This window comes from Metarhizium brunneum, chromosome 2 (genome assembly GCF_013426205.1).
Source record: "Metarhizium brunneum chromosome 2, complete sequence".
NCBI lineage: Eukaryota > Fungi > Ascomycota > Sordariomycetes > Hypocreales > Clavicipitaceae > Metarhizium > Metarhizium brunneum.
The window spans coordinates 2,275,464-2,294,623 of record NC_089423.1 but is presented as its reverse complement, the minus strand read 5'-3'; the positions used below and the strand labels follow the sequence as shown (position 1 = coordinate 2,294,623).

At 50.4% G+C, this 19,160-nt stretch overlaps 7 protein-coding genes across 7 annotated transcripts; 3 read left to right on the top strand and 4 right to left on the bottom strand.

Moving 5' to 3' along the window:
• Positions 1-506: 506 nt before the first annotated feature.
• Positions 507-1,784, bottom strand: PEX14 (Peroxisomal membrane protein PER10; the record flags this gene model as incomplete). Its single annotated transcript, XM_014691559.1, has 4 exons — positions 507-1,247; positions 1,307-1,602; positions 1,671-1,677; positions 1,752-1,784. The coding sequence occupies 4 exons, from the start codon at positions 1,782-1,784 to the stop codon at positions 507-509; spliced, it is 1,077 nt and encodes a 358-aa protein (XP_014547045.1).
• Positions 1,785-2,682: 898 nt separating this feature from the next.
• On the top strand, positions 2,683-4,760 carry G6M90_00g036530 (uncharacterized protein; the record flags this gene model as incomplete). Its single annotated transcript, XM_014691558.1, has 2 exons — positions 2,683-4,487; positions 4,559-4,760. The coding sequence occupies 2 exons, from the start codon at positions 2,683-2,685 to the stop codon at positions 4,758-4,760; spliced, it is 2,007 nt and encodes a 668-aa protein (XP_014547044.1).
• A 1,794-nt stretch (positions 4,761-6,554) lies between these two features.
• G6M90_00g036520 (uncharacterized protein) lies at positions 6,555-7,155 on the top strand (the record flags this gene model as incomplete). The annotated part of the gene is made up of 2 exons (XM_014691557.1): positions 6,555-6,588; positions 6,659-7,155. The coding sequence occupies 2 exons, from the start codon at positions 6,555-6,557 to the stop codon at positions 7,153-7,155; spliced, it is 531 nt and encodes a 176-aa protein (XP_014547043.1).
• Positions 7,156-8,302: 1,147 nt separating this feature from the next.
• Positions 8,303-8,939, bottom strand: tcpN_2 (N-methyltransferase tcpN; the record flags this gene model as incomplete). Its single annotated transcript, XM_066130182.1, has 3 exons — positions 8,303-8,526; positions 8,592-8,842; positions 8,908-8,939. 3 exons carry the CDS (start codon positions 8,937-8,939, stop codon positions 8,303-8,305), a joined length of 507 nt encoding a protein of 168 aa, XP_065986525.1.
• A 1,840-nt stretch (positions 8,940-10,779) lies between these two features.
• Positions 10,780-11,882, bottom strand: arv1 (the record flags this gene model as incomplete). The annotated part of the gene is made up of 2 exons (XM_066130181.1): positions 10,780-11,587; positions 11,644-11,882. 2 exons carry the CDS (start codon positions 11,880-11,882, stop codon positions 10,780-10,782), a joined length of 1,047 nt encoding a protein of 348 aa, XP_065986409.1.
• A 1,667-nt stretch (positions 11,883-13,549) lies between these two features.
• mtr_0 (N amino acid transport system protein) lies at positions 13,550-15,291 on the bottom strand (the record flags this gene model as incomplete). Its single annotated transcript, XM_014691555.1, has 5 exons — positions 13,550-13,963; positions 14,027-14,424; positions 14,498-14,689; positions 14,797-15,058; positions 15,133-15,291. The coding sequence occupies 5 exons, from the start codon at positions 15,289-15,291 to the stop codon at positions 13,550-13,552; spliced, it is 1,425 nt and encodes a 474-aa protein (XP_014547041.1).
• Positions 15,292-17,879: 2,588 nt separating this feature from the next.
• SNU13 (ribonucleoprotein-associated protein) lies at positions 17,880-18,451 on the top strand (the record flags this gene model as incomplete). The annotated part of the gene is made up of 3 exons (XM_014691554.1): positions 17,880-17,901; positions 17,990-18,085; positions 18,189-18,451. 3 exons carry the CDS (start codon positions 17,880-17,882, stop codon positions 18,449-18,451), a joined length of 381 nt encoding a protein of 126 aa, XP_014547040.1.
• Positions 18,452-19,160: the final 709 nt, after the last annotated feature.

Genomic DNA, 19,160 nt, shown 5'->3' with positions numbered 1-19,160 from the left:
CGGCTCTGGGAAACGGGCCGAACCCCGGACTCCTCCTCGTGAGTTCGGCGTTCGAACGGTGCCGAGGCAGAGCGGCACAGTCTGCTTGTTGCCGCACGAGTACATACTACAAAGAACCGCAATTCATCGCTTCCCCATAAATTTATTGCTCCGCGTCTACTTGCGTCGACAAACGAGTCCACTTGCTTACTTGAGAGCTGCAGGCATCTATGGAGCATGTATGTACGGAGCCTGCAGAGAAGTGCTGCTTGGTTTGTTGCTCAGAACTCTGATATGGCTGCGCATCCAATTCTTGAGTTGTATCCATTGTAATGTCACAGTGCTACTAGTACATTGCAGTATTGATTTCAAGGAGCTACAAAGTTGTCACTCCACGTCCATACTTTAGGTGTATGACATGTCGCGCATGCCAGGCTCATGTTGCGGGCATGAAGCTCTTCAACCCTTGCCCATTACTCATTGTCATGCGTCCTATTAAACTCGCCACGATCTCCGCCTATACCAGTTCAAGAACTGGTGCCAGACTCCTTGCCGCTGCCTTCAGTAGTTGCGCTCGAGGCAGACTGGGCTGCAGCCATCTGCCAAGCGGGGATTGACGCCTTGGTTGAACTGCCGCTGCCACTGGTAAGCCCCGGCGGCCGGCTGAAACTTTGCGCGGGATTCTTGGGAGCTTCGGTGGTGGTGGCAGCCGCTGCTGCAGGTGTTGACGTGCTGGAGCTTTCGGGGACACTCTCCACGGTTGCCGACGCAGGAGTCGTGGCCGTGGAGGTAGACGATCGACCAGCTGGAAGTGTACTGCCGGATGAGCGCGGGAATGAACTGCTGGTGGTGCTGGTGCCGGTGCCGGTGGCAGGCGAGGCACTCGGTGCCATTCTCTGGGAAACGAGCGTTTTGAGGCTGGTGAGCTCAGTATTGATCTCGGACAATCGATTGTCGGCGAGAGTCTTTTGATTTTCCATAGCCTTGGGAATGGCGTCCTTCAACGACTGGACGTCCTCGCGAATGCGCTGCGCATCATCCTCCCGACGCCGGTTGGCAGACTTGAGGTCCGACATGACGGTCTCAAGCTCAGATATTGCATTGTCCAACTTCTCGGTTCTCTGCTTCTCAGCATCTTTGAGAGCCTCGGTATCCCTAGCCAACTGTTCAACCAAGGCAAAAGCCTTGTCAAACTGTTCTTCTATTGACTTCTTGTCCTGCTCCAGTCTTTCGGGGGTGGGGGGTGCGATAAGAGGATAGACGTATCGCTATTTCCACTATGCTTAGCCATATATACCAACATAGAACACTGTCCGAGGAATCTCACCTTGCTCAGAGAGTACAGGCCGTAGCCTACCCCGCTGACAACAGTGGCCATGATAAACCAGTCCCGCCAATCTCTCCGCGGCGCGGGGGGAGGTGGTTGCCATGCCTGCTGTGCATAAGGAGGATAGTACTGTTGGGGAGGGCCGGCCGGTGAGCCATATTGTACGGCGCCAGCTGGGGCTGGACTGCCTGTGCGAGCGAGGGCAGTGTTAATTTCCTCTTGGGTGAGATTCTTGGATCGGAGAAACTGGATTTTGTTCTCGACAGTAGAGGACGCAACGCTCGGGTCCTGCAGAACTGCACATAGTGTTAATGCCTTCGAATGGGATTACGGAAGCAGGCTTTGCTTCGGCGAATTAACTTACATTGAGCCTGCGACGGATCTTTAGTCAGTAAACGGCTGGCATTGGGTCGATGGTGAGCATGGATCCGAATGATGAACTTACCGCAGAGGCCACCAAGTCCTCGCGAATTGCCATTGTGGTTACTATATATTACACTTGCTCCAGCTGCATCGCCAAGCTGAGGCGGAAGAGGGCGAAGTGAAGCGACGGATCGGCAGAATGGAAGAGAAAAGACGATGCGGAGCGAAGGAGAGATGAGTTTGGAGTCGTCGACATGTGCCGTGGGCAGGTTTAGCTTGGCTGCGTGCAGCATCAGTGGATCTCTGGGGACAGGAATTAACCCATGAAATGAATGCGATGACTCGAAGCAGCCGAGGCTGCTTTGAACCACCATTGCTGTCTCTCCGTTTAATTGGAGAAAATGGGGCCCACCTCTTTTTCAGTGCCTAGGCATTTGTAGAGCAACGTTAGGAGGCGAGGGAAGTGTCAAGGCCGAGGACGGGTCACGTGCCTTCGTGTCTAGAAGCCCCACTGGTGGCTCAAGTGGGGTCGTGTCCAATCACTGTTCAACAGGCGACGGTTTGTTTACTTTCCCTCGGAGCAACAGACTTGGCGACCCGCACCGCCATTGTCGGTTGTATCGAAGCATCGTCGCATTTCCTTCCCTTAACTTTTCAGACATCACAACTTGAATTCAGCACTCTCGTATCTACGGCTCAAGGCACTGGAGCCTGTCTCAAAGTTTCCCACGAAGCATCCCGTTGCGCCTCTATATCATGTCCCAGGACACGGGTTTGTGGAGTGTCCGCAGGCCAAGAGAGGTAGGTTGACACAAAGTATAGCATATCGCCCCGTTGCATTGGAAATGAGACTTGTCGCATCAAGATGCCACATGTACTGACCTGCGGCGTAGACACTTGGAGGCATAGGGACGAACACCGGGCTTCCACCCCCAGGCTCAACAATGAAACGGACCAACTCGAACAACAATGGCCATGTACGATCGGTATCGGGATCTAGGCAATCCCTCGCCATGTCGAGACCAAGCCAGCCCATGTTCCAACGCACATCTTCAGGTACAAATCTTGCGGATATTGGCCCGTCATCAGTCAAACGATCATCATTCCAGCCTAAAAATGTCCTTCAGACTCCAGGAATGACGAGACAATTTTCTGATGCAGAGAGGCGAAGCAGCATCTACAGGCCAAGGCAGTCGACGGTGGGGGGCGTGAACAATCACCAAGGCTTCTTTCAGACAACGCTGCAGCCTGCCGGTGTGCCAAAGGACCCTCGCCCTCTGAAGGATAGATCTTTCCAAATGAGGATGGGTCAAGAGTTGATGGAGTACATGGCACAGAACGATTTCGAAATGCAAATGAGCCATACCTTGTCGCCAAATGTCATGAAGTCTCCAACCCAAAAGGACTTCAATTACATGTTTCAGTGGCTGTACCATCGCATTGACCCCGGCCATAGGTTTTTGAAAAACATTGACCAGGAAGTCCCGCCCATCTTGAAGCAGCTTAGGTATCCATTCGAGAGGAGCATTACCAAAAGCCAGCTAGCTGCCGTTGGTGGCCAAAATTGGAGCACTTTTTTGGGTCTCTTGTATTGGATGATGCAGCTGGTGCAAATGTTGGAGGGCTATGCTGCCAACAAGTACGCTGATGCCTGCCTGGAGGCTGGTGTGGATGTTAGCGACGACCACATTATTTTTGACTTTTTGAGCACGGCGTACAAGGACTGGCTCGCCATGGACGACGATACGGGCGATGACGATGCCGAACGGATTCTTGCACCACACATCGACGCCATGGCCAGAGCTTTCGAGGATTCAAACGCCAAGTATGTTTCGGAGCTTGAAATGCTCGAGGCCGAGAACGCAAGACTGCACAAGGAAATTGAAGACCTGGAAAAAGCAACACCTGACCCAGCCGTACTAGATGATCATTTCAAAATCATGGAGGAGGACAAGACTAAATTTGAAGAATACAACAACTTGGCTCTACAGCGATCTGAGAAGTACGAGCATCGCATTCAGGTTCTACATGAAGAACTGGACAAGGTAGTAGACGAATTGAAAGAAGTGGAAGATGAACGAAGAAGCCTTCAAAGGGCGGTTGATGCACAGGGTATTAGCATGCAGGATATTGACCGCATGAACTCTGAGCGCGAGCGCCTGCAGAAGGGCATTGAAACTGCTAGCCAGAGGCTTGATGAGATCAAGAAGAAGGTTGCAGAGAAGGAGTCAGAAGCTGGCCAAAAACTCGAAGAACTTGAGCGCACGGTAGACAAGTACAATACTCTTGCTTATCAAATTGCCGTGATCCCGGCCACAGCGGCCAATGCCCGGGGTCGAGATTATGAACTGCAACTCACCATCAACGACAGCTCGGATTTTACGTCGACCAACCTCAACGCGTCTCGTAATATGGCGCCATCAGCTGAACGTTTATTAGCCGATGCAACAACAGGATACCAAGCCGGCCACATTCTTAACCTCGATCTTCGAGGACAAATTCGAAGCAACTTCCTGATGCTACGGAAGGAAATCTCTGATAGACGAAGTGCGGCCATGGAAGACATGATGAAAGATCATGACTTGCTGGACGGTATCAAGGAGGCCATTGAGGACAAGCGCAACGAAGTCGAAGCGCTGCAACACCGTGTACGAGCGGCTGGGGAAGAATACGAAAAGACGAGAGAGGTGACTACGGCCCAGAAATTGAGTTCGGATGCACAGATTGAGAAGATGGAGAAGGAGTTGTCCAGGATGCGAGCTGGATTGTCAGAATCTGTCCAACTCCTGGAACAACGCGAAATCAACACAACTATTGAGTACGCCCCCCGACCTGCACGGGCACAAGAACTTTTGGACATGAGGAGAAACTAACAGGATTGGCTTTTAGATACGAGCAGCTTGTCTTGAGGGCAAGCTCTTTGCGCGAGGAGCTGCACACAGAAATTGATCGCATGCTAAATGACGTAATCAAGTTCAAAATACATGTCCAGAAAAACTTGGATGACTATGAGGGTTTTGTGGCAGATGAACTAGAGAAGGAACTCGGGGTCGATGATCACAAGGATGACACCCGAGGCATGGATCTGTGATGAAAAGACGTAGATGGCCACTGATACGAATTTGACGAAAAGAGGAGGTAATTTTATGGATACTGCGGGCATGCATTTGAAGGTATTTCTGGGCTTGGCTTTTGAGAGGGCGTTGGGTTGGCTGGCATTCAAGGCGCGGGTGAAATAGATACCACTTGATTCAGTTAGACACAGTTCACAATTGATAAAGCGCAATTCTAGTTGATGTGCTCAAACTCGCCATACTGTAGGCCAGATGCTGTGCTCTCAATGCTTACTAGTCGACTGGGAGCTTGGTGTCAGTCTGCTTATGATGAAAAGATGACATTGCAGACATTTACTTGTCTTGGGCAAGACGCAAGCATAAGTCGCCTCCACGTTTTACATGTACCCGAGTTTGAACCTTGGAAATAGATTCAACATTACTGCCTGGCCACGACTCGGCCGAGTTGATATAACCCGATATCCCCGGGTTTTGATTCTCCACAATATCTACTCGCCGCGTGTTGTCGACTAGGAAACAGATTGTGCTTGAAAAGAAAAGGAAAAAGAAGAAAAGGGTAGAAAATGACTCGCTGACAGCATATATCATCTTTCAAACCACATTAGTACATGGCGGGCCGTTTAAATATACTCCCTTCTGCGACACAGTCCATCCGAGTGGCGTTTCATGTGTGGTATCAACTGACTCAAACGGATTGAGGATGGAGCGATCCGGCGCGTCTATCCGTGGGCTATTGAAGGAGCTGAGCTTGTTTCTTTTTAAAGCGCAGTCTTGAGGGCTGTGGCAGGTTTCAGCAGACGGGGGATATGTTTCGGCTTGGCGGATGCGGCTCCAAGGTCCATCAGATGATTCAGAACTTGTGTTTGCTTGCCAAGCGCAGGGCTCCGTCCGGCGATGGCAAGCTAATACCATCCTATGGGTCTGTCACTTTCAGACGGGCATGTAGGCTTCAAAAATAGACTGTAACCATCGTGCGCCGTTTATGACGAGGTTCCACGGCAATGGTCTTCCGGATGTCTACAAGATGCATGTATTTTCGTTCTGTATGTATCACGACGCTATGCTTACAGTATCTTGCCGGCTCCCTGTTGCCCTGAGGTACAAAGATGACATTGCGTGCGCCGCTGGGATGTCGAGTCTCGAATCGAGGACGGGTATTCGGGGCCTAGCGGAGCTGCATTGTATGAAGAAGCCAAGGCCGAGTCAGGTCCAGAAGAAACTGCATAATCGGTGGCAGGCTCACTGGTCAAGTGCGAACGCCTCCTTTGTTCAATCTAGTGCTGCGACGTGTATTGATAGATAGATCGACGTTGATGCGCGGCGGCTCATCCCCCCTGAGGATCAAAAATTTCCGGGTTCGTCTAGGTTCCTGCAACTAGAAGTTGAGTATGGTAGGATATGAGAGTCTCCTCACCTCAAGCGTTCCGACTCAGACCTGTCAGTTTGCTCGAACCACGCGATTCATCGGCATATATGAGGCGGAGCCCATCATGATACCAAACTTGTCACGGTGCCAACGACCCAAAACACCCTAGCACGAGGCGGCGAGATGCCTGTCAAGAATTCCTGCTGGGCTAGGTGTCCTACATGGAATCAGTATTATCCAAAGTTTCCATCCGGCGTCAATCAATACAAAAAGCCCTCAATATCCCGCCACGTCTATCAGACTATCCAACTCAACATCCCTTTTCTCTCCAACTTTAGACATCAGCCAAGTATAGCCGGTCTATACCATACGACAAGCAATACCTCTTATACAGCAAGCAATTTCTATATTCAAAAACCCCCAAACACCCTCAACATCTTTGAAAATGGTTCGCATCCACAACTTGGCTCTTATTGCTCGTAGGTTTTTCACCTGATCCCGCGGTATCCCGCACACTCTCAACAGCCTTCTAACTCTCTCCCCTATCAGTGAGCGCGTCTGCCCTGGCGGCAACTACTCACAATGAGCGCCGCACAGCCGACGACGTCAGCGAGTTCGACCTTGCCAGCCGATCCGCGCCCTTGATGCACTTTGCCAAGCGCCAGGACCAGAGGGTACAGGACGCCTTTAAAGAAATGAAGGCGGCGGCCAAGGCGGCCAAGGCTGCCATCCCCGAGGCCGAAAAGACCAAGGTGGACGAAGCCAAGAAGAACCTGAAGGCCGCCAAGGAGGCGGCCCAGGCTAAGATTCCCGAGGAGGAAAAGAGCAAGGTAGAGGAGGCCAAGAAGGGCGTGCAGGCTGCCAAGGATGCTGCCGATGCCGCTATTCCCGCGGATCTCAAGAAGGAGCTGGACGATAAGAAGAAGGCCTTCAAAGACGCCAAGGGCCAGGAGGCTTCTCAGGGAGCCCCTGCACCGCCTGCTCCTACCGAGGCTTCTCAGGGAGCCCCTGCGCCGGCTGCTTCTACCGAGGCCCCAAAGTTGTAAAGCTGCTTTGGAGAAGATTGAACTCGTGGAGGGGAGCGAAAGCCCTCCCGTGAAGGGGTGGAAGATGCCCTTTCATGGTCTGTCATCTGCGAACCGTGGGGTACAAGTGCAACTTGGATTGGTCTTTTTTTGGGAAACCTGAAGGACGTCTCTTTGAGTTGGCAGATGGATGAGTGTAAAGGCTGAAGACGGCCGTGAGGAAGTTGATGATGGGTGTAGTATAGCCGAGTTTCGGGCTCGATTTGACATTGATGTTTAATGGAGTGACAACTAAAAAGCGTGTTAGCGACTGGCACATCTTGACGGCACTTGATGAATACAAAGGAACGAAAAAAATCAAGAAACTTTCAAAACTTTCAAAAAAAAATTAAAACTAAAATTAAACCTATTAATATTAATTCCAAGTTAATAAATAATTTACAACAAAATCTCTCGCAGTAAGCCTCCTTTCCCGGCTTCTCTCTTTCGTTCCAAGCACGTCAAGTTGTCGAGTTGAATAGTTGCCAAAATTACCCTCCATTCAACAAGCGCTCTCTTCTGTACATGGGAGATTAATTAGTGTATTTCTCTTTCATCTGTCGCTGTCCCTCACGCTAGATTATCCCATGAAGCGAAAGGCCATCATCCTTCACTTGAACCTTCAGGGTGTGGTATCCTGCGTCCCATGACTACACATGTGTAATTGGTGACGGTCACCATGTTTACGACTCCCAATAGGTAGACCAAACTGTTTATACGCGTGTGTTGGTAAATATCAATGATATATTATAATTGTGCAGTGAAGCTATCATGTCAGAGCCCCGTGAGACATTACGAGAACTCACTGTACCCAGACACAGGTCACCCGGTAAACGGGAGGAACAAAAAGGGAAAACGGCCTCCTTTTTCCCTTCTTCCTAGGACACCCGTTATTTAGCTCCTTTGCGCCAGTGCTGAGAAGGGCCCCCAATTGTAGGCTGCTCCATGGTTCTGGCTCAGAAGCAAACTAAGCGAGCTTTCAGCTTTCTGAATCGTTGAACACAACGGGCCACTGGCCGTTCTTTTGATGCCCTCTATCATTTCGCCGATTGCTGTGAGATATGTGTTGGTGCATAGATGGACCAGGTCATCTGCAAAAGAAGCGTTTCTGTGGTCTATAATTTTGAACTCATGTCTTTGAAGCGAACAAGGCAAGGTTTGAATCCAACTGTCGCGTGGGAATGTAAGAATCAAGGTCAACCGAGAAAAACATGGAAATTCGCAAGTACCTGTAATCTCTCCCCGCAAGCTTGAAGAGCTCCTTCATCTGCTGATCAAATTCTTCCACCTGTTTCGTCCTAATTCCGTGGTTACACAGATCTACGTCCTCCCATTGGATGTAGCCTCCAGGTTCTAATCCCATTTCAACCTGTTAGCGACTCTGAGGTCCTCAATTATAGAGTATTGGGCTTCTATACTTAGCATCTTGGAGAGGTTGCAGATGAAAGAACCCACCTCCTTTGAAGACAGGTTGTTCGCCCACATTCGGAGGTGAACGACGTCGTATCGGCCTTGCAATTCAGTGGGAACGTCTCCCAAGGAGTCTAGTTGCTTGAGCGAGACATTCTGGGGCAGCATCTGTGAAGGAGGAAACTGCTTGTCGGATATATCATATCCATGAAGAGTGACTGAGCTGGGAACCTCTCGTGCAAGATCCAGAAGCCAAAGCCTACGCCTATATGTCAGTGTGGTGCTCGACTCAAACTCTGTATATGGTTATGGAGAATATCCCACCCTGTTCCGGTCCCAATGTCTGCAACACTCATTCTGTCTGTAAGCTTTATGTGTGGGTGGAGCAAGTAGCCCTGATGCAGTCTCCAAAGGAAGTGCTGTGCATCTAATCTTTGCTCATCAACGAATTTAGCGTCATTCAAGTTGATGGGTGTTCCAAGATATGGCAATTACCTCACGGAGTGGGCAACATCCCTGCCGAGAATATAACCGTCGATGGCTTCGCTCGGCATTTTTTACAGCAGTTGTGCGTGTAGAATGGGCTTGTTGATAAAACAAATATATTCGTATGATAATATAAATGTCCCAGAAATAATGTTGAATTGCAGTGGCTTGCAAGACGGGACGGGCAGAGTTGTAGGCGCTCGGCAGATTATTTATAATTCCAGTTCTCTATTTCGGGCTTGCCGGCAAGGATGGCGTGAAGAGCAATTGCCAATGCAATTGACAGCCGAGGATACGAGATTGCTATCCCGAGACTGTTGTTGTCGAGCCCGGCCCCGAATCATCCTAATCCTTAACTAGCTGAGTCGCTCCCACTGGTCTCCCCATTAGGCAGCATGCATAGAGCCCCAAAGGTCGAAGGATCTCCGGCACTAAGACCAATGATGTAGTACGTGGCTTGCCATTGCTATTCTTGTAGCGTGCCTCATAGTCGTGGGTTTTATGTGGCTTTGCCCGTCTGAACCGTGTTTGTGGACGTAGTCGCCGACTTCCACCATAGTTGCAGTACCCATCACACTCATCAAACCAGCTGATCAACATAATTGACAACCGCCGACGGGATTCCTTCTTCTCAGAAGGAACGCCTTTTGTGTTGGTGTGTTACACTACACTTCGGACGCAAAAGTAGAATGATTCACAGGGGGGTGGCAAAGAGTGTTGAACCAGGCCATGTGCCCAGCTATCGCGCCTTGTACTATAACAAACTATAATACATTAGCAAATACTTCTTGGTGGGCAAATATCAGTTGCCACTGACTGTGTACATGACTTGATGAAAGCTCAGCTAGCAAGCCACTCGCACAGCGACTCATCTATGATGTTGCCGGTATGTAGCATGTCTCAGTAAGCCATCGGTCTGATTGGTAGCAAGTTTAGTGATGTATCAGAAACTACCCTCCATACCCGGGCGACTTTGTAATCGGAGAGGAAGTGTACGCCGTTTATGTCGACATTGTCGTGGCCCAAGTCCAGATCCTCTCCTTCCTTCATGCTGTCTTACACAAGGTCACCCTGAAGGCGCTCAAACATGCGAGTCTCGTTCAAGCTTGAGCCAACGGGAACGAGAATTAGCATCTTGTCACCGTGCACAGGAATAGTTCCTTCTTTCGCTTGCTTCACGCTCACGGGGCGACAAGTACGTTTGTGGCGCGAAGGTATCGTTCACGTCGAATAACTACCCGGGGTGCTGTATGATATAGGGATAGCTCTAAGCTGCTCATATGTCAAGCAAGGACATTTCCTAGCGATGGTAGGGGCAATCATCCAGGCATTTGAGGCATATCCTCGCGCAGGTGGGCAGAACAATGAATGCCTCCAAAGTCAAAGCGAGAAGCACATCAATCATACTTGGAGACTTGACGGATTCATATAGCGGGATGAAGACTGAGGGAGCTGGTCTTTCCTAGAGCGGCTAATAGTGTCGGCGCATGCTCCATGAGTCACGAGCTATGTCCAATGTCCATCAGATGTATTGGAATAGCCTCGATACGCGTGAGCAGGCGCGACCCGTCTTCATGCCGGTATTACATAAGCGCACCGAAGCAGTCGGCGGCCCTGGGCATGTATTGTTGTCAACTCAATCTTGTCAACGCCACCTTGTTCAGTAGGAATACTAACCGAATTCTTGCCAGAGACGGCTTCGCCTCAGCATTAACCCACGGCCAATCGACCGGCCCAGTCCCTGATCAACAGGAACAAAGCCCAGAGCGCCCTCCCATCAGCAGCGACGCTGCTCTCACTGATGGAATCAACATCACCAAGCCCGGCAGCTATAAGAATAAATCGTCCTGCAGCCCACCGCGAGGTTGCGCCGGCTAGTGCAAGGATACAAGCTGTATAATATTTACAATCCAACAGAATTCTCAGAGCCTCGATATTATTCGCTACGACTGCCCAGCCCAAGGGCCTAGCTGCAGCAGGGATGTCATACTTCCATATAACCATGAGAATTGGGAATAGCTTCGTGTAGGAAGATAAGAGCAATGCTGTCGAGACCGAATTTGGACGTGCGTATCGCGGCATGATACCCAGTATATCAAAGGGCGAATACGACGAGCAGGTGAGAAATCGAATAATAAGATGGAATGCCAGTGTTGATAATGTGCAGAGAACTAAGAAGAAGAGGTATTGTACCGCAATGGGCTGCTGGGCCAGGTTGCCTAGGTTGCCTCCGCCAGGGAACATGGCTGGACCGGCCCGTTTCTCGATGCGCTCCCACGTCAGATAGACATCAAACAGCAGCAGCAGGATGCCCAGTCGGATGATGGAAGGCTGCTCCGAGTGAAAGGCGGGCGCGTTGGTTAGCACGTGTTCAGTATCAGCGTTGGCACGCCACGAGTGCCAGCAAGGAGTAGGGCTCAAAATGGTCTCGTGTATACACGGCCAGTGCGACAGACAGTTAGTTGTACATACATCGAACCGATCGCCATTCCGCATCAAGGTGTTGTGGAGGAGGTGCCTGTAGACCTGTTCAGGGAGGTCGCGTCGCAATTAGCACCAAGTGACAAACCATACGGCTCCTCCTCGACGCGGCAGACGCTACAAGCACCCAAGGCCATAGTTACCTGCGGCTTGATCAAGACCAAGTCTATGAAGATGACGACAAAGTCATGCTCGACATACTTGTCGCAAAAGAAACCGCAGTTTCGGCAGACGCTTAGGCGGATGTTGTGTCCGCTAGACTGGTCACCAGCGCCCGAGTATTTGGTCCATAGTGTCTTGACGGGGTGTCTACACTCGATACAGATTGGCATTATATTGTAAGTAGTGCGAATCTATGAGGCTGGCACAAGCGATGGGTTGATGATCAGGGATGCCGTACTCGGTAGGGCAGACTCCGAGATGTGCGAGGAGGATGGCAAACCGTGGTGCTCAAGCGACCAATGGGAGGGATATATGGATGTCAGGTCCAAGTTCCTCGTGCATATGGAGTACAGAGCTACGGAGTGATATATGCAGCTGACCCTGGTCTTGTTCATGTTAGTGCATAGTTATTTCTTCCGCATAGTGTTGAAGTTGAATTATGGCCTTATAATTGTGGAGCCAGGGGGGAAAAGGAAGGCAAAGACAAAAACAAAAGCGCAGGCCAGACCACAGACCACAGACCTCAGAGACCAGACTGTGCCCAATTTCAGCTCGGTTTGGATCAAGGAGTTACGGCAATTGTATGGTATTAATGAACACAGTGTCAGGCCCAACGACAGAAGATTGCATTGTAGCATGCATGTACTCCGTACTAGTATTAGTACCAACGATGGCTGGGTGGCTGGATCGCGCCATTCACGGCCCGCCCCACGATTCCTCCAGCTCCATGGCGCATTCCCTGGTCGAATCCAGTTGCGAAAATGAGGCGACGACGCTGAAAGTTACAAGGGTATCTATCATTCAATGCGGTCTGAAGCACCATTCGTGTGTGGGGGAAATGGCCGCCGCAGTCTGACAGGGCAAAACTTGACCCGGCGGGTCACCGGTCCTCGTTGCAAGCCATTATGGAATGAAGACGGTACCACGGAGTAGTGGAAATGCTCGTCATCGGCTCCTTACTGATGCCATTTGTCCATGGTCAATGCCATCAGGTGAACAGGCCCAACATCTCTCGACAATGCCGGAGCCTTTGTGCCACAGCCGCCGATGGCCCTCCACGAACAGACTTGAAGTGCCAATGTGATGGAAGACTGACTAAACTGTACTTGGCTACGGAGTATGGGACTCCGATTTAAGATTGGTAAGCTTACATATGTACATACATACATAGACATGCCCATCCAAGTATGATGGTGGAATCGCCAGCACCCAAGCTGCTTAAGTGGCTGTTATTCAGCTCACCCACAACACGATTTAGGGACTCCAAAAACATACATACACCATAGTCTCTGGTTTGAGAAATGCCTCTTGAGTATTCTAGAGACCATGAGGCTCTACTGCCTAACCCTATGACGATATTGCTCTTCAAGACCGAGCAGCTATAACCATCGCATCATTTCATCCATGTACATACCATGACAGCATCAAAACAAAATGGAGACCATCTACTGTTCTCTATTCTCTAAGTTATTCTTTTCACGCCCTGCGTGTACATGTCTTCTAAATGCATAATATACACTCGCCGCGCCATCGCTTCTCTCTCCACCGAAAGCATTAGTCTCCGGTTGTATACAATTGGCTTTTTTCTATACCAGTCGAACTAAAAATGGATATGTAGAAAACCCGACACGCTTCGTCGGTTGCTGTTCATGATAACCAAAGTCTCGCTTCACCCCCCGCGGAAGTGCTGCAGGCTAAATTCAAGGCTTTGCGTAAGCAAAATTGAGGGGAAGCATTCCAACCAGATCTTTTTTTTTCCTTTTCCGCGAAAACAAAACAAGCTACAAGTAACACAGGGCAATGCAATATAAGGTCTGAAACATGCATGCATCTCAACTCACGTGGAGTTGGAGTTGTCCGCACAGGACCAAACCTTGGAGCTTCCCGGCGTGTTGACAATGGTATAAATGGCGCTATAAGTGCCAGCAATCATCAAAAAAGTCCCGGTGACGACCACAAAGACACTGGAAGCGACTCCAGAGTACCATCGTGCCTGTTTCCGGCCGTCGGATCTCTTCCAGTTGTCGTACATCCACATGAAACCGGGTGGGTGGAAGCACAAAATCGGGCCAAGAAGCGCTCCAACAAGTGCGATAAGCTGTCCAAAAATGGGGATGGCGCTAGCAATCACATAGCCCACAGCGGTGATGGCAAAGGTTGAGCCCAGCCAAACTGCCCAGTGCTTGGGGGTGTTGGAGGCCAGATGCTTTGAGTTGCGCAGGACTCGAACGAAGATGGATTTGGCGGCAAGCTAGAGAATCACGGTTAGCTGCTTCAATTCTTGTTTGGCGATGGCTTCATGGGGGAGGCTAACATGGATGAGCAAAAGATCGGTGACCAGCAGACCAGGAAGAGCAATTCCATAGGCGACCTTCTTAATCAACGGGCCAGCCGAGCCGAGCGCAGGAGAGGCAACATAGGATCCGCAGAAGTAGTAGACGACCACACCGACCACGATGTACGCCAACGTAATGACACTTTGGCACATCATCAACGCCTTGGTGTAGTGCTTGGGATCTCTCATCTCGGACGCAATACTGAAGAAAGTTGGGGTGCCGGCATAAGCAAAGATGAGTGTCGTAATGGCTCCTAGAGCGTCGCTAAAGCTGGGGTTCTTGAAAAGCTCGTAATTGGACCTCCAAGGGCCCTCGTAGTCTTGAGAAGCACTCGAAGGTTTACCCTGGACACCGACGGCGATTGTGACGGTGAAAACTACACGATTCAAGAGTTAGAACAGGGCCGGATGTGAAAATTCACGGTTGTGCCCAGAGGGGCGTAAACTCACCAGCGATAACAATAGAAGTAACGCCGATCCATGCCAACGCACTAATCTTACCCAGCGTTTGGATACTCGCAAAAGTGAATCCAAAAACCGCCGCCACTGCAACAAACACGGCAGTACATGCGCCATGGGTGGAAAGGGCATTGAAAGCAACCGAGATGCCAATCATGGCTGCGGCAGATGCAAAGGTCAAGACTAATGACGAGACTGGTTAGCAAAACTCACACACACCCCTGGGCCGTGGCCATGCTCATGCTCATGCTCATGCTCATGCCCATGGTGGTTAGTCGGTATGTGCTTACTGAGGGTAAAGGCAACGCCAAAGACCTCACGTCCAATGCGCCCAAAGATCAGGCCGCCTGCATCGTCAATGCCGTATACTTGACGGTGTCGGAGCTTAAAAACACCAATCATATAGGCCGACCAAGTGGTGATGGTTCCAACGAACAAGAGAAGGATGACACCGGGGATGAGCCCCACGGTGTCAAAGACTGACGGGATCGAAAGAACACCCAGGCCAATTTGCGTCTTCATCATGAGAGCGGCAGTTCCCAACCATCCAACCTGTTGGCCGGGACGATCAGCATATCGGGGCGACAGGAACAGGGTCAAACAAGGCCATCAGTGCTTCGGCTTACATTGCGGTAGTTGGGCCCTCCGTCTGTGATGTTTCCAAAGACGGCATCGCTGGTCTTGACCTCGGTATCGATCACCTCTCCCTCAGAGGGAGAAGCAGCACGCTCGATCTGGTCCGAGAGATCATTGTGCGGGTCTTGGGACGTCTCAAGCTTGGACATGTTGGCCAGTGACTAGACCTGGGGAGCAGGATAGTGCCAGATGAGATGAAGTAGAGACAGATCGTGCTCGAATGCGGAGAATATCATGGGGTACGGGGAACTATTGTTTTTTATACTCTGGGTCTTCCCCGTTGGCCGTTGGGGCCAATATATTTCAATTGCAAAACGAGACTGGACGTGTCGATAGTCTGGGCCCGCCGCCGCTGCGCCTTGGTGTGAGGAACGTACAAGTTGGGAAAGAGCCAGAGAGAAAAACTTTATTCTCGTTACGGGGGAGCGGGAAAGAAGAGAAAAATCCTCCACCACACACTTGCCCATTTGAGGAAGAAAAATGGAGAAAACGAGAAGATGATGTGCAGATCAAGCAACTGACTTGTTTCCACCCGAACCTTGAGTCTATGTGTAATTGTGCATAATTAATTACTTTACCCAGCACCTGCTGCTCCCGTCCAAGTACACATTCATCGTCTCATGCAGCCAATGGCGCAAGCTATTCGCCCTCTTCTTCACTTGACATTTCATCGTGACCAACTTGTCGAAACTGCCCACTTACAGTATGTATGTATTTTCGCGGACTCGGCTATGCCGGATCCCGCGAGTCGAGACCAAACGAGTCAGTCTGCCCATTTACCCTTGCATCAACATCCACAGCATCCACTCCATGCATAACAACCGCTGTATCCAAGTCTTCCAAGAACTTTGCTCTGGTAATAGTTACCTAACATGTATCCATATATCCCACCCCCTTAATGCCGTCGACGCGCCTCACATGTTCCTCTCTCCACAGGGCCCCCGAACGCCCCAGGAACTTGCTTGTACATACTTCAGTTCTTATGGCTGCCGGCGTTTGGTAGCGATGGCTGCATTAATCAGCATAAACTATCCATTGGCTCGAAAGTGATCCCCCAGAATACTTCTGCGGAGCCGCGGTGGCATTAAGGAGATATGCCATGCAACTTGTGTTACAAGTACAAAATAAAAAGAAATGCGCCCTCCAGCAACAGTGGATGAGCCAGGAGCGGCACGCCTTCGTCTAGAGAAACCAAAAGCATGCTTCCCAAAGTGTGTTTTCAACATGTCAAACAAAGTCCAGTTGCAACGTCGTCTTGATGTAGTAGCCTCAAGTATAATAAAGTCAACAGCAGCGCCGACCCAAGCACCAATCGAGAGTCAACAATCCTTTACAGAAGTCAAGTCGGACAGGCTGAAACTTGGAGTCATACATCTACCAGCTTTAAGCCCAATACAAGCCCAACAAGTGTCTTTTCACCCGAATATCAAGTCAGCAAAGCACGCGTCTAGTCAGTTGCGTTACGACCGCGCCACGCTGGGATAGCCATCGCTCGCAACATTATGTCAGACAAGGATGTTGGGTCAGATTGTACGGAGTAACTGGAGTCCTTTTGGTATGTGGAGTTGGAACCATGCCGACGTGGGATACTATTCAAGTGGAAGACCTAGCAGATCCGGGGCATTCTTGATCTCACTAGGCCTTGCTCCGTACTTGACAGAAGATACCTCTAGTTCAGCATCAAGGATGGCAATCTGCGAATCGCTGACGACAGCTATTCAGTCCCGACGTGTTCCACTATTTCTCTTGTGGCCATGCCAAGCAACTCAGCAGTTTCCAATCAAGGGCAAGTACAATCTATGTACTGCGTGCATACGTATCCAGTAATCTATCGAGTCCTCGATAATATCCACCATCCTCAAGGATGATGAAGCTTTGTGGGTATCGACTACTACCCCAGACGCCGCTTCCATGCTGACTGGAACTTTGAACTCGTCGTTGCTCGGACGTCGGTCATCTACCTAGGTAGTTAGTGGGCGTCGTAAAACACGAACGAGGCTTGCGGAGCCGAGTTTCAAATCAAGGCATAATGTCCAGTCTCTTTGAATGAATAGTCGCCTATCACCGGCATAGCCAAACCACGGCTTGATATCCAGTCTCTTTGAATAAATATCGCCTATTGCCGGCATAGGAAGAAAGTTGGTGTCAAAGAGGACAATGTGGATATCGGGTGGGGCGCTCCTCCGGAAAACGATCTTCATGGGCCTTCATAAAGATCTCTCTGGGCTGCAATGCCTTGGTTCTGAGTAGTCACTCCTTTTTCACGACGAAAATCCCTTGTTCTACCCCAAGGAGATGAATGCACTGTAGAGTCCAAAATCGCACCTGATGTGTCTCGGCAATCATGAAGCGCCAGCGGCGCACTGTGCTTAGCCGTAGGTACAATGTTGTCAAGACGGGAGACGTTTCGAGAACTCCGTTGGGTGAAATGTCATAAAATTTTTGCGAAAGTGGCGTTGTTTTACCATTGGCCAGTGGCAGATCTATCATTTTTAAGGTTCAAGCCACCACGCAGCCAGGTAGGAATGGCAATGCCAACGCTAAGCCACATCACGTGATAGATTGAAGAAGTATTCTCCACTAAATGTGGCTGGAGCATGAATTTTCGTGGTGCAGGCACGATTAGTCAATTTTTTTTTTTTCTTTCTTGGGGCAACCACCGCCTCTTTTTTTTTTCCTCTCGTCTACCATCACGGCCGTGAACCTACCTACCTAAGGCGAGCCTCTGTCGAAAACAATGGCGGAAGACGCGAACGCTGGTATGTACATATCCAATTTGTAGGCTGGCTCACAAGCTGTTGCAACTCGTCAAGGGAAGCCCGAATTGCTAACCATGGTCTCGTATAGCTTGGCCCTTGGCCGATGCCGCCCTCACTCAGGAGATTCTCGATCTCCTGCAGTCGGCTACTCATCTTCGCCAAGCTAAGAAGGGCGCCAACGAAGGTACGTTCACACTGGGTTAATTCGAGGATGGTCGTCGTAGCAGAAGGGATATAGCCCTTGTGCGTGGAGATGATTAGGGTGATTTGCTAACGCAAGTTGGTAGTGACCAAGGCTCTTAACCGAGGTACATGCGAAGTTGCTATCCTGGCCGCCGATACCGAACCACTTGCGATTCTTCTTCACATTCCCCTTCTCTGCGAGGATAAGGGCACTCCCTACGTCTACGTCCCCAGCAAGACCCTCTTGGGTCGTGCCTGCGGTGTCAGCAGGGCAGTCATTGCTGCTAGCATCAACTCCAACGAGGCCAGTGAGCTGGCTGGTCAGATCAAGGCTCTCCGCGACAAGGTTGAGCGTCTCGCCATCTAAGGAAATGCCGATTACACCAAGACTAGGATTGTGAAAGCATGGCGGACGAGAGGTAGTTCTCAAATCTTGCCATGAATTGGCGTCTTTTGATCACTAGGATTCTTGAGGGGACCTGATGGGTTCCAAAAGTCGGGAGTCGATTGCTACCCATGAAGGATCTGACGGACAGTCGGACAGTCTTGCATTAACAGAGGGGAGAGGGCAAGGCATATTTCAAACCTGTATAGGACCTGGTAGGCAGCGTTCGTATCGCAAGCTTAAACTAGATCAGTAAAGCAGATGAAACAAGAGAAGCGTTGAAATCTCGACAGCTGACAAAATTCATTCATGCCCAGCCGTGGTGAAGCCGTGACACGTATGCACCCAAGTGCGTCGGAGGTAGGAGGGCGGTAGTACGGAGTAATAACAGCAGAGAGCGAAGGATTGAATTGTAGCTGACACGGGCTGTGTCACCCGCCCACGCGTCTTGGGCCAGATTCAATGGGAAAACGCCGCTTGGTCCGGTAATACTAGTGCTAAAGAGATCAGCATCGCATCAGCTCCGCCAGTAATCATGACAGTGCGTCAATGTGTTGCGGCCCCGAAGCAATCGGCGGCGGGCCACGTGGCAGACCTCATGGCAAGCAGGCAGGGTACAGGGATGCCAGCAAAGGGTGATATCGAGAAGACTCAATCATTTATTAATATTGAGGGGGGAGCTTTGACCCAG